Here is a 14017-nt window from a genome sequence, read left to right on the forward strand (position 1 = left end):
TTTTTTGGATTTTTTTTATGTTTCACCTTAAAACTGTACATTAGACCTAATAAAACAAAAATGATTGGCACTCGTCAGGCTTTTAAAATATTTGTACAGCTTGAAAATACTAAGTATCTGAATCTCCAGAGTTCCATACGCATTGGGAAATTATATTGTTTTTGTTACTTCAGACTTAGATTTTTGTCATTCATAAAATGTTTACTTTCAGTTCAAATTACGTGTAATGAAATTATGAACCAAGATCATTAGGTGAGTTTTACATGAACTGTTAAACTTCCGCCCACTGTTTTACAATGAATCGATGTTTATATCACACACTTACAGACAGACGAGTTCCTGGGCTCTTACCAAAGGACTGCGCAGCTGGGAGGAAAAACAGTAAATATACCCACTTTATTAAAATGCCTCTGGAAAAAATGTTTGCTCTGCACAGATTCGGTTGAATGTACTGTAGAAACTGTTAAACACGTGCAGAACAGAAAGCCTAGAGTGAACCAAGTCTAGTCAGTGATACCGTTATCCAGGAAAAACCGCATTGTTGCCAACTTAAGGGATCTTCAGTAGAAATATCAACAGATGAAACGTATTGAAACAGATTTACAGCAGAACGAGCCTAAAGTACACAAAAACATGACCAGAAAGGCCAATTAGGAATAAGGGCAAGCTGCATCAGCAGACAGAGAAGTAAAGAGTAATACGAACTTCAAGAAAGAAAATAAATTGCATTGAAGTAAATTAAAGTGAATATGAAAACTAGTTGCGTGGCTACATCAATAGATAGAACAGTACAGAGTAATACAGAGTGAAAGAAAGAAAACAAATTGCATTAAGGTAAATTGCAGTGAATGTGAAAACCAGAGGTGTGTGAAGCAGCAATGTTCTCTTTTGCAACACTTATGAAGGTCTATGAAACAATTTGCTAAGACCCATTCCCTTTTTTTCTTTGGTAGACTGTAGCAAATTTAGTAGAATTTTATCACAGGTTACTTCAACAGACTTCTACAAAATACATATTCCTAATGTAGTTCTTGTAGTAAGAAGGTACAGCCCAGTAAGGGTATCCTAAAGTACCAAAAGAAGGGTTTAGAAACGTTTTATATTAATCTTTGAATCCATTTCCTCTTTGAATATGCAGTTGTATGACAAAATTAACTTGAATGCTTGCAGCACTGCTTAGCGTTCCAGGTCCATATGTTACTAAATTCTTCACTTCTGTATTATTTATTGAGGGTCTTGTAGTCTGGATTATCCCATTATAAAACCACAGCTACATATCCCAGAGTGCACAGATAAAACCTGAACTGGAGCAGTTAGTTTGCCTGGAAAGGAGAATCTTGGCAGCTATTATGCCTGTTTTAAAAATTAGTGGGGCATATTTATGAAAAGTGGCGCTGCACCTAGTGCAGCGCTACTTTTCTTCCTCCCCTTAGTGCCCCCCTAACACCACCATGGGTGGACCATATTTAATGTTCAGTGCACCACGGCAGTAGTTAGAGAACTAGCGTCAGAATTTTTAACGTTAGTTTGGCGCTTTGCAGGATTAGCGTAAAATATTCTGCCCCTAATCATGCAAAGCACCCACAGGTCCATTGTAACCAATGGGAGCCTCCATTTAACGCCTGCTCAGAACAGGCGTTAAAAGTGATGCAAAGATGGTGAAGGCATAATGTAACGCAAAAGGTGACAAAGTGGCGAAATGCATTGCGCCACTTTGTAAATATGGTGCATCGTTTTTGGCCATCTAACACCACATTTGCTCAAAAAATTACGCGAATGTGTCGTTAGAACGGTGCTAGGCCCTCTTAAATCTGGGCCTGCATGTGTTTAGTGCTGCTATTCTGTGACTTGGATCCTCTTGTCTGGTCAAAGGAACAAACATCCAATCCTATTATTAAAATAAAGTTGAATGTTATGGGCTTATTGGTGGTACAAGATGCCATACATGTATTAGAACATTGGAATGTTCACGGCTCCAGTGAAGAAAATGGAGAGCTCTGGGCAGTGGCGTAAGGAAACCCTAGGGGGCTGCCTGCAAGGAATGTTCAGGGTGCTCTTCGCAGTACCCATACCCTCGAGCTGACAAGCTGAGGGAGCCCCCCTTTATGTATGGAAGGCTGCCTCCCCACAGTGAGGGGGCTTTGGGGTGTCCGTTACACCCCTGTCTTGCAATGACTGGTACTAGCCTTCTGCTCCACTATTCTAAAGCTTGTTTATATATTTCTCCATTTTTAATTTGGAACATTCTACCTGTAGTGAGTGAAATGTTCCATTTGCCTTAAAACCCTTCTGCCTTAGGCTATACCAGTTGTTAAAGCCTCTGTCTGAAGTTATACACCTTGGTCTGCAGCTCAGGACTATAACTCAGTTTCAGGACCTTTAATGACCGGTATAACCCCCAGCAGCAACCTGTAAGGCTATTATAATGTTCCCAGGGGTTCAAGATAGAGGTTGAAGATTTCTAGAACAAATCCTTGGGGGAATCCTTGTAGCTCAAGAACAGACTTGGAGAAGGAAAGTAGAATTTAAACCATTCCAGTACTTTGTCTTTGAAACACATGTTTTTTAGAGTATGAACGAGCATCACACTCCACCTCAAAAACCTACACTGGATGCAGCTTCAAGATCCTCAAACTCGCTTACAAAGCTCTACACAACATAGGCTCAGCCTACATTAACTACTGTCTGCTCTTCCACGTCCCCTCAAGGCACCTCAGTTCCGCCTTGCTCAACCTTGCACACACCCCCTGCATCCATCTCAGCCACACCAGAGGCTGCTCCTTCTCCTACATAGCAGCCAATTCCTGGAATGTCTTGCCCCTCCACCTCAAATAGGCCCTCTTGCTGGCGGATTTCAGAAGGAAGCACAAGACATGGCTATTTGATGAAGAAGCGACTCCCACAGTGCACAGATACCCCTAGGGGTGACTGTGCTGCACTTTATAAATTATTGATTGATTGATTGATTGATTGAGCGAGAATTTCATGGTAATTGGTGCCAAAAGACATTGATGGATCAAATAGTGTTGACAGACAGGAATCACCATTACTCAGGATGCACAGCTTATTGATGATTTGCAAGAAGATTGTTTCAGTGCTAAATCTTTTTGCAAAGTTAGACTGGAGATCGTTGAGAAGACTGTTTTCAATGACAAACCTTTTCAAGTGATTGCTGACACAGTTTTCTAGGACTTTGGCTAGGAAAGGTACCAGAAACCAGAGGGAAGTTTTAAGAATAACTGTGGTCTGCAATTGTTTTATTTTTTAAGGAAGAGAAACATCAGGCATTCATTTTCCCTAACAATTTTAAAAGTTATATTGAATTTAGAGTCTTTATTACTTTTTCTGTGCCTCATCAATCAATTTTCCTCCATGTGTCCATATAATCCAGTCGCAAGCAGATCATAATGTTTGGCTCCTCCTCTTTATTCTCATTTTCTGACCACTGGGTGTTTTTCTGTTCATTTTTATTATATTATTTCAAATAGTACTTCTCTGTAGCCGACTTGCACATTATTAGTGTAAGCAATTGGGTTAATATTTGGAGAAGATGACTGCCCACTTTAAAAAATAAACACAACTTTTCGCAGAGTAAACCCTCAAAGTCACTAAATTAACCTGAGCTTGACATCCTGGTTGCTATGGTACAAAGCAGACAAACTTAACTTAGAGCAATGTACAAAGTAATAAACTGAATAAAAAAAAATAGAATATAATTTGATAGACAAAATGACACCAAAATGACAAACATTCAATAAGAGGAACCGTCAATATGAATTTGTAAATGTTTAAGTAAAAGTAACACCAAAAAGCATAAAGTGCCAATGATAGTCTATGGTCACAGCAGACCTCCAACCTAGGTGCCATTTCAGGCCGACCATTATGGGGCACCAGTTGAATTCACCAACCAGGTTCATCCTAGTCAAAGCTTTTACCTTCTGATTTAGTCTTTTGTGTCCCAATGAGCCATAGGAGTACACTTCTAAGGGCTCCAGGACCACAGGTAAAGCACTTACAGGGTGTCAGACAGAGGACAAAAACAGAGTTCAGTCTAGGTCCAGTTGCCAATGGTCACCGGGATTCTTCTGGAAAAAGCCTCTTGCAGCTTACTGTCTCCCTGCAGCCACACAGGAGGTCAGCCAACTGACCATTGAAGTCCACTTCTTTGTCCTGGTTATAAGGGGGGCAGGCCCAGTCCTTTATTGCTCCACTCAGGTCACAAACAGCTGATCCATTCCTCTTCTGTTCTACCATTGGTCCAGAAGTGTTCTGCAGTGGATGCCTGGAGATGCTATATTTGTGTGTGGCACAAGCTGGAGGGCAGGGGTGGCTCCTGGGCACTCCCTAACAATTGAGGTAAAAGTTCCCAGGGCCAACCCTACCTACTTTTTCAGTAGTTGTTTGCCTTACTGCAAACAGCCCCGAAAAGTAATGTGCCAGGGCATTTTCAATATGTTAAAAGTCTTCAGCCACACTAACGTGGGCCATGAGAGCTGGTGGTGTGACTGAGGAGTGTACTAGTGTCCTCCCACATCTAACAATAATATCCAGTTTGAGGCACGCACTGTACCGACAACATACCAAGAGACAGATGTCTGGTAGGCAAAACCAGGGCTGTTCAGCAACTAGTTAGGGGAGCTAAAAAATTGTCCTGGCATCCTGTTCTCTACCTTTCAAGTGCACCCCAACCATTACATGTATCGCAACAGATCTTTCATTTACAATTCAACACTGTGCTGTCAAAAGGAGGACCACAGCCCCCATCCTGCATATTCTGTTCAGCTAAACTCAGAGGAACTATTTCTGCCCATTCAGGTCAGATTGTTATTTTCTCCTGGAAGGTTAGAGGCTGAGAGTTTTTAGAGACTAATTAGCTTTCAGAGAGCTCAGGCAGGTAAAAGGTAATTTTCTAAAAGTTACTTTTTAAATATTTATTGAAAATCTGACTTCACATTGAATTGGATTAATAATAACTCTTACAAATAGTTGTTGAATTATTTTTTTAGTGGGTTCTTTTCGGAGTTAGTAGTTTTAGCAATGTAATCTACAATTTGTGCTTTTCTACATAGAACAGATAAGCCTGCTACAGTCATAATAGCTTTTTGGCATACATTGTAATGTTAATTTTGCACATGAAAGTTGATCCACTTCTGCTATTTGCATTACATTACACGGTTATGAATTGGGGGAAATGCCAGAATAATGCTAGAGATAGAGTAGAATTAAAAGAAAAGGGAATACTCAAAACAGCCATTGACAAGGGAGAGCAGAAATTAAAATGCTGTGCATTGAACTACTTCGTGAGAATCAGCGGTAGTGTGGAGAGGCATAGGAACGTGGACCTAATGCCATAGGGTTTCATTCTCACATAAGTGGTTGCATATGGTCTTCAAGGTCAGTCCTGCCGGAAACAGCAAGTTCTAAAGGGGAGATTGAAAACGGGGAGTTATGTGATGCTAATGTAGTATCTAAAAAGGAAAAATAAAGCACATCATATAACCGTTGTACGATTAACTGTGTCCAATGATTACTCAAAATGACATTAAAATGTATATATATTAGTTTGCATCTAATTAGAATAATGTTTTATAATATTTATTATATGTTGTCCTTAATGTGTGCTTTCTTTTAGAACTCTTGGGCAGAGAAAACAGCTCAGCAAAGGGCGTTTTTAAAACGCAGAGAAGGAATCAGTCGGCTTGAAAGACTTAAAGATAATCTCAAAGAAAACAAAGACGAACACTCTGTACGAATAACTCGGCGAGTGAGCTTTGATGGCCTCCATCGACTTTCACTACCTAATGTTCATGAAGCAGGAAAAGCACAGCTCAGGAAGTATCCAATCCTCCATCGCCAGGCGAGTAGCCCTGTAACAGTGGTTGCAAAGGAAAATGGTTCACCTAGCACTGCATCCAAAAGCAGCACATTTGGAAGTGGTGAAGAAGCAGAAGAAACATCAGTAGGAGACAGTATGGCAGATGCTACCACCTTGCCATCTCCTGCACAGCACACTGAAAACAAGGAATTGCTCACGGAGGAAGCAGATCTACCGCAATCCATAGAAGATGAGAAACAAGATACTAACCAGAGCTCCCATTCTCCACGAGAATCGCTCAACATTAAGACATCAACGGACTTTAAAAGTGCAAACCTACCTTCTCAAGGGCTCAGTGAGGGACAACTGAGAATGGATCAAGCTAATAATAGCTATAAGATACACGAAATGGAATCTTCAACCGTGATGTCAGAGTTTAACACATCAGAAGCAGGTCCTGTAAAGCAAATAAATAGGGAAACCCTCCATGAAAGGGCAAACGGTGCCCCAGTGACTGAAAGTAAAAATGTATCTGTTACCTCTGAAGACAAATGCCTTGAAGATACCACAGCTGGCTTTATGAAGATAAATGACAGAATTGTAAAAACGCCTAACATGTATCTGCGAGGCATCCAGAGGCAAAAGAATAGCAGATCTGTTGGTTATCTCAAAGAGGAGCAAAGTGGAGATGGTAATCATAGTAGGTCAAATCTCAGGCTTATAGTGAGTGACTCTGACAGCACAACATTGGACAGTGAGGATGATCCTAAGTCTCAGTGCCATCAATATCCCATCAAAAACGCACCTCAGAAGTTTGGCGCCACCGACAGACATTTGGACCTATCTGACCCTGACTATGCTAGTGATAATCCCAGTGGAGAGGAGGAAATGGCACCAAACGTAAAGTATAAATTGACTTCTATGAAGCTCAAAGCTTGTGGACTGTCTGGCCCACAGGATCACTCATTCAGCACAAGCAGCAGTGAGTCGAGTACAGGATTTGCTAGGAGAAGAGGGAGCAAGGCTTTTTCATCTTTACGCAGATCTTCTGTTCGTCTCTCCAGAACAGCTAACAGGGAGAAGGAACCAGAAAAGACAAGTACTGTTAATAGTGTAGAAAATAAAACCAGTGACACACAAGCACTTCCCTCAACATGTGATCTTGTAGCTTGTCTTTACCCAGCATTAAACACCAAAGATGTGCTTCTTGAAGAAAAGAAGATCAAAGCAAATTCAAGTGATATCTCAGTAGGTAAGTAGAGTAATTCTTGGTCATTGTGCTATTTATATGTGAGTGGTTGGTATGCCTTGCTCCTCTAAAACTCTGCCTATGTTTGTAACATGTTTGCCTTTGAGTTTCAATGTATCATTTCACTCAATGATTTTGGATGTTTTAACACTGATGCAGTTGTCCATCCCTAAAAATCACGACCTGATCATAAACTGTTCAAAAGAGGTACATACACTTAGGTGGTGTTGAAAGGATAGCATTTGAAAACATTGAATTGAAAAGGCATAGTTCCCCAAAATATCAACCCTACGTGTATATAGGATCAAAACAGTTGACATTCATTAAAGCCACTATGAAGCACTCAGTGCTAATTTGTAAAATAAATGAATGCCAGCGCTAATGCTCAGCTGAGAAGCCCACAGCCAGCACTTTTGAACATCAGTGCACTGAATACCAATGATGCATAGTCTTCAGTTCACCTCACGCATCTATAATCCATTACCAAGCACTTCATTCCCATTTATCTCACTCTTGCAGGTTCCATCTTTCTCCCATTGTGAAATGTTTTCTGTTTTTGTCTTCCTTTCTTTCCCCCTTGTGTATTTTTCTCTCTCTTGCTCTCAGAAAAAATAAGTGCTAGTCCCCAGAAATGAGTACCCGTGGCCCCCACTGGCAACCACCAGCTCAAATTAATCACTGGAAACTAAAAGCCCTTAATGCAGCAGTTCTTCTAAAGGGGTCCATTACAAGTCAGAGCAATATGATGCAGTATTCCCTCACTTGGAGAAACCGATACTAGGCCCATAAGTAACTCTAAAGGGTGGCAGAGAAAATGCCCATGCCAAGGTTTTGTGGAATAATACTCAGGGATATGTGTTTGTTCACCATGTTTTGCAGGTTTTTGCTTACCAAACGTTGATTAAAAGGTTCAATAAGAGGAACAACTGTACATTGAACAGTTCTATGTTAAGGTAACTGTTGGACTTGGCCCTTTATGCAGGGTCATCCCCAATCTTGTTGCCTCCTTCCTCCTATTTTATCTGACCTGTTTTTGTTGGCTTTCAGACTCTTGCCACTTTACCACTGTGAAACAGTGCTAAAGTGCATATGCTTTCTACGTAAATTGTATTGTTGATTGGTTTATCCATTATTGACATATTTGATTTACTAGTAAGTCCTTAGTAAAGTGCACTAGAGGTGCCCTGGGCCTGTAAATCAAATGCTACTAGTGGACCTGCAGCACTGGTTGTGCCACCCACTTTTGTAGCCCTGTAAACATGGCTCAGACCTGCCACTGCAGTGTCTGTGTGGGCATTTTTAAACTGCCAATTCGACTTGGCAAGTGTACCCACTTGCCAGGCCCAAGCCTTCCCTTTTCATGTAAGGCACCCCTAAGGTAGGCCCTAGGTAGCCCCATGGGCAGGGTGTAGTGTATGTTTAAAGTAGGACAAATACCAATGTGTTTTATATGTCCTAACAGTGAATACTGCCAAATTTTTCACTGTGCAAGGTCTATGTCTCTCATAGGTTAACGTGGGGCTGCCTTTAAAGAATACTAAAGTGCATTTCCCCTTGGGAGCAGATAGAAATGTGGAGTTTAGGGTCTCTGAACTTACAAAAAAATACATATTTTGGTAAAGGTTGTTTTTAGATTGTGTGTTTGAAAATGTCACTTTTAGAAACTAGGCATTTTTTTGCTTAAAACATTCTGTGACTCTGCCTGTTTGTGGAGTCCAAGCCTGGGTCAGTTTGACAGTTGGGCTGTTTGCACCTCTCCTCTAGACAGTGACACAAAGGGAGCTGGGGTGTAGCCTGCATGTCCTGATGAGCCATCTGTGCTGGGAGGGAGGGGAGGAGTGGTCACTCACACCTGAAAAGGCTGTGCTTGCCCTCACACAATGCAGTCTCCAACCCCTCTGGTGTGTGTCTGGGGCCTGGCCTGGGCAAGGCAGGATCTTACAAACTAGAGACCTTCCTTTGACGTTTGCCTATTTCAAAGGCAGAAAGGGGTGTGAGTAGTAGACCCAAAACGCCTGAAGATTAGATTACTTCAAGATCACTTCTGGAATCAAGAGGAACCTCTGCCAAGGAGAAGGGCTGAAGGGCTGAGGAGAAGTGTTGCCCCTGCGTGTGACTGTACTTTGTTGAGCTGTCCTGCAATTGATGCTTCTGCCTGTCAAAGGGGACAAAGACTGGGCTTTGTTGTGCATTCCTGCTTGAGAAGAATCTCCAAAGGCTTGAACTGAGCTTACCTTCTGTTGTTGACGTCTCTGGGCCATCAAAGACTATCGCTGCCAGCACCTGGACTCTATGATAAGACTCCTGCTCTGCCAAGTGGTGCCCTGTCCAGTCCCTGGGCCCTTGAGAGGTGAAGCTGACAGACAAGAACTGTCACAACGCACCTTCCACAATGTGACTTTTAAACAACACACCGCCAGCTTTGTGGCTGAACTCGATGCTCCACCTGCACTGCGGTTGGGAGCTGGAGAAACTATGTGCAACACCCGCTTATGGAGGCTGATAACGATTCAAACTCCACGCAGCATGGCTTTCTAACACTGCGCGTGGATTTTCCATGTATCGTCCCTAGGCGTCCAAGTCAAACCGACTCTGCGCGGATCCAAGGTGGCCTGTCCTGAAATTGACGGATTGCTTTCTTGCGTTTGAGAAAAACGATGCATCGTTGACTCTACCGTAGAAGGAAACAATGCACGGCCTCACTTGCGAGTAAGGAATCGACGCATTGCTGACTTTTCCGATGCACCCTCACCTGTGCGGCTTTATTTTTTACGCTAACCAGCACTCTCACTGTTTTGTAAGGATTAAGACTCTTATTCTTTTGAAAATTCATATCTTGACTTGTGTATGTTGGATTTTTGTCATTTTGGTCTTGTTTTGTTTAGATAAATATTGCCTATTTTTCTAAACCAGTGTTGTGTCATTTTGTAGTGTTTTCACTGAGTTACTATGTGTGTTGGTACAAATACTTTACACCTTGCTTCTGAAGTTAAGCCTACCTGCTCATGCCAAGCTACCAAGGGGGTAAGCGGGGATTAACTGAGTGTGAGTCTCCTCTACCCTGACTAGAGTAAGGGTCCATGCTTGGACAGGGGGTAACCTGACTGCCAACCAAAGACCCCATTTCCAACAGTAACAAACACTGACAATTGAGAACAAAACCGTTAAAGATGTAAAAAATATACTAACTATTCACTTTGTATCATGAGAGGAATAAAGGATGAAGTCAAAAGCTAATTGAGAGAAAGAAGAAATTTTGTATCTTGAAAAATTAGAATGCAAAACAAGTATTAAAAGTGATCAAATAGGAAAATCAATGAAAAGTTTATCAAAATATGAGTAACAAATCAGTACAATTCAAAATTAGAGTCTTTTCTTTTCGGAGTTAACAAATGAGGGAGATGGGAATAAGTTGTGGAGGCCCAAATAAGATCTTTCCTCTCATTGTGAGGCTTTGCCTCAACTCTACCCAAGGAGATTAGGAAATATTCGATGACGGGAGAAAGCACATTTGTATTTATTTCACTCTTGGTTATTGATGATGTGTCCCATGAATATCAACACCATAGTATTGATGTGGTACAATATTGAGAACAGAATATTGAAAATAAAATATCAATTGGTAAGCAAGTCTAGATTTTCCATTCCTAACTCTACATATATACCTTTGTGGTACATACATCTTGAAGATGCAAAGATGTGGTGTTAGAAATAGTAAATGTATACTTCCCTATATGCACATGCCTTTCAATATTTTGCCCCTTGATATTATGCCCTTGATATCCTTGTACTACGATATTGTTATAGTTGATATTTAGTAGTACAGCATTTAATGACCATAGAGTGGTTCCATGCATGCAAGACTCTTTTCTAAGATGTCAATGCCTAGCATGTGGTACATAGATCTTAGTGTAACATACAAACATACCTTTGTATATGCCACAAAACTTCACTTGAACAAATGTGCTCTATTTGATTTGCATGATTGTAGCTGTAAAATACTCGTAGAAAACCAGGCTGTTTCACTGTTTATATGCTGGGTACGTAGCTTAAAGATATTTAAAAGTAAATGAAGGCTACAGGTAGAAAAATTGTGCCCAACACCAAATTTGGCCATCTAATGAAGAATTGTGGAACTGAATGTTGTAAAGAACTGCATTGATGAGCTGCAAGGTTGAGAAAGTAAAAAACTCAGAGAAGTTGTGACTTGCAAATGACTGTTAATTCAATGAAGGGAAAGAAGTGCAAAATTCTCAGATGTAAACTAAATTAACTTATATTCTTGTTTATTGATTTGTTTATAACCGCATTGATATGCCACCAAAGGGCACCGTGTAATATTAAATGTTAATTGGCTGGACGCTGACCATGGATGTGAAACTAGGTATCAGACCCAGGTGCATGCAGTCTCACGGGATTCGGAGGTCAGATGGTTGAACTCAGTCCCTCTTTTGAAAATGAAGGAGTGGTTGAGCCTTGTCATTCCTTGGAGTAGAAGGATTGGTTGCCACACTGGTGCCAGGCTGCAGAGCAAATGCCTTCTCAAATGAGAAGCAGTTTGGTAATCTTTAGAGGACTGTTCTGGTTTCCAATGCTGCTTATCACGCGTCTTTTAATATTTTGTTAACTCAAAAGCAATATATTTGGTATGGCATCACAATTACATTGGAAATATGATCGCCACCTGGATTGTGGCTGCGGTGGTCTGTTGAACTCAATGAATAATATGGATCTTAGGTGGCTTGAGTCCAACCATGTGTTGCCATAAAGAAAAGGAAGACGTGTGTTAACTCACATTGCTTTACAAACAAACAATAAATAAACCAGCACTGTGACATCACGCTTCCTCAGGACTGTGTTATTTTCTGTTGTGCCACATGGTCCTTCAAGTCCTGGGCATTTTCATCTTTTTAAAATCTCCTTGGTGGGGGTTCAAACTGTAAGTCACTGAGGCACATATAAATACACTTTGAATAGATAAGTAAAGAGCAAGGGAGTGGAGCGTTCTATTAGTACCAACACTAAATGCATTTTGTGGGTGTTAGTGTTGGCTACATGGATTCCATTATCATTATTTATTTTCTTTCATTACTTCTGATCCTAGCATCTTTATTAGTGATGAGGTCCACTCCATGCTATATGTGTCACCATGGGAACAGACTTGAACAGAAGATTAATGTGTTCCACTGTAAAGAGAGTCACAATCACTACTACCATCCTTCATAGTACTTCTGGTAGTAAACAGCCTGGTTCTCAAGTTATATTATTGCCTTGCTTTCATGGTGATCACAATGTACTTGGCCCTCATGCCCCAAATCATTTAATTATAGAATATTCCCTCAGCTAGCTTAGGTGTTCTGGGACTACCATTGGTCAAAATACAGTTGATCTGAAAACTTTAACCAGTGAGTGAACAAATCCTTTGGAATTTCGCGAATGCCTTGCTAACTTTTTTGTCTGCACTACCCGGACATCATTCAATACTCAACACTCACCCCATTATCCTTGCCTGACTCTCAAGTGGGAAGGGGTTGATGCAGAGGTACAGTTAGTTTACTAAGCAAATCATAATAGTTTGGTATCAGAATATCATTGGCAAGCATAAATATTGTGTTATAAATATTGTTCCCCAAACCATTACCCCAATTGGAATTACTAATTAAACAAAACCTACTCCTGATGATATATTTTTCCAAACATTATGTAGGGCACAATATTTATGCCAGACAATATGTCTGTACACTTTGGTCTAACATTCAACAGTTGTAATTTGTGCAAAGCTATTTTATTTTTATTTAATTATTGAATTTGCATAGCTTTGGGCAGTCTAAAAGTTGCTTCAAGAGGTGACGTTACAAAATGTGGCTAGAAGATAAGTAAACTGTAAAGCAAGTCAAACTATAGAGTAGATTGTAATGTATATAGGAGCAGACCAAAGTCCTGTTGGTAATGATGTGCCTTCAATAATTTGAGCCAGTTGTCTTTGGTGAGAAGGAAGCAACTAAAGGGAGGGGCCTTAAGCATGGGATGCTTTGCCTCCAAAGCATTTGCATCCTACTTGGGAAATGTCACACCACTTCCTAAAGGCCAACATGTTGGTCAGTAAGAGATCAGGATGTTATTGAGATAGAGATGGCTTTGATGTTCACAGATTTATGCACAAAGGATAGAATCTTGACCTCACCCTTTCTTTCACGGGGAGAAAAGTCAGAGCGGGAATAGAGTAAGAGTGAGGTGATTGGTAGGCTTCAGTCTAAGGATGCTCAAAGTGGTGTAGAAACAACATTTGATACAAATGTAAATATACATGCATTTGTCCCCAAAATAGTTTTTAGAAATAAGAACTGTGCCACATACCTATCTGCACAGGTTATCAACAAATCTGAGAGCATCATAAATATTGTAGTTTTAGGCCATAGATGGATTGCCTATATGTCCATCTTCTGGCCTTTTTTACAGGCTACACAACTGATACATCACATTGTATAATCCTGATTTAAAGCACAAGCTCTCCATTTTTGCCTTGTGTAAACAGAATGAAATTAGCACCTATTTAGCATGTTATCAGTTGGTTCATGTTAACAAGTTAGAAAGACACCTTTCTTGAATATTACAGTTTGATGTAATGTCCTGTAACATATGGTTTAACACAGAATGTTAATCATTGCTGCCTCTGAAATTCAGATATTATCATCTAAGCAGGCATTGTCAATAAATATGTTTCCTAACAGTGTCTTTCAATCACAAGGTATAAAAAACATGAATAAGTTGGTAACTTGGTTCTGTTTCTATATCTTCTCTCAAGAAACTGAAAAAAGATATGCAGTGAAACTAAAAGATCTTGAAAGAGAGATGTCCACATTTAATGGGGATAACCCTCTGGTGATGAAGATGAAGGAAGAACAGGAAAAGGCTATACATTTTCTGAGGTGAGTGACCAGGATTCAGTTGTT

At 40.5% G+C, this 14017-nt stretch overlaps 1 protein-coding gene across 2 annotated transcripts in view; it reads left to right on the plus strand.

The window, feature by feature from the left end:
- Positions 1 to 14017, plus strand: part of LOC138295908 (centromere protein J-like) — a 387581-nt gene that overhangs the window by 280648 nt on the left and 92916 nt on the right. Inside the window, exons 8-10 of one of the 2 annotated variants that reach the window (XM_069234528.1) lie at positions 328 to 381; positions 5633 to 7067; positions 13870 to 13993. In XM_069234528.1, coding sequence (XP_069090629.1) covers positions 328 to 381; positions 5633 to 7067; positions 13870 to 13993 — 1613 coding nt within the window. The remainder of the gene's footprint in view (positions 1 to 327; positions 382 to 5632; positions 7068 to 13869; positions 13994 to 14017) is intronic. The other variant, XM_069234529.1, reaches the window with a different exon arrangement.

The sequence above is a fragment of the Pleurodeles waltl genome, chromosome 5, assembly GCF_031143425.1.
Source record: "Pleurodeles waltl isolate 20211129_DDA chromosome 5, aPleWal1.hap1.20221129, whole genome shotgun sequence".
In the NCBI taxonomy this organism is placed as follows: domain Eukaryota; kingdom Metazoa; phylum Chordata; class Amphibia; order Caudata; family Salamandridae; genus Pleurodeles; species Pleurodeles waltl.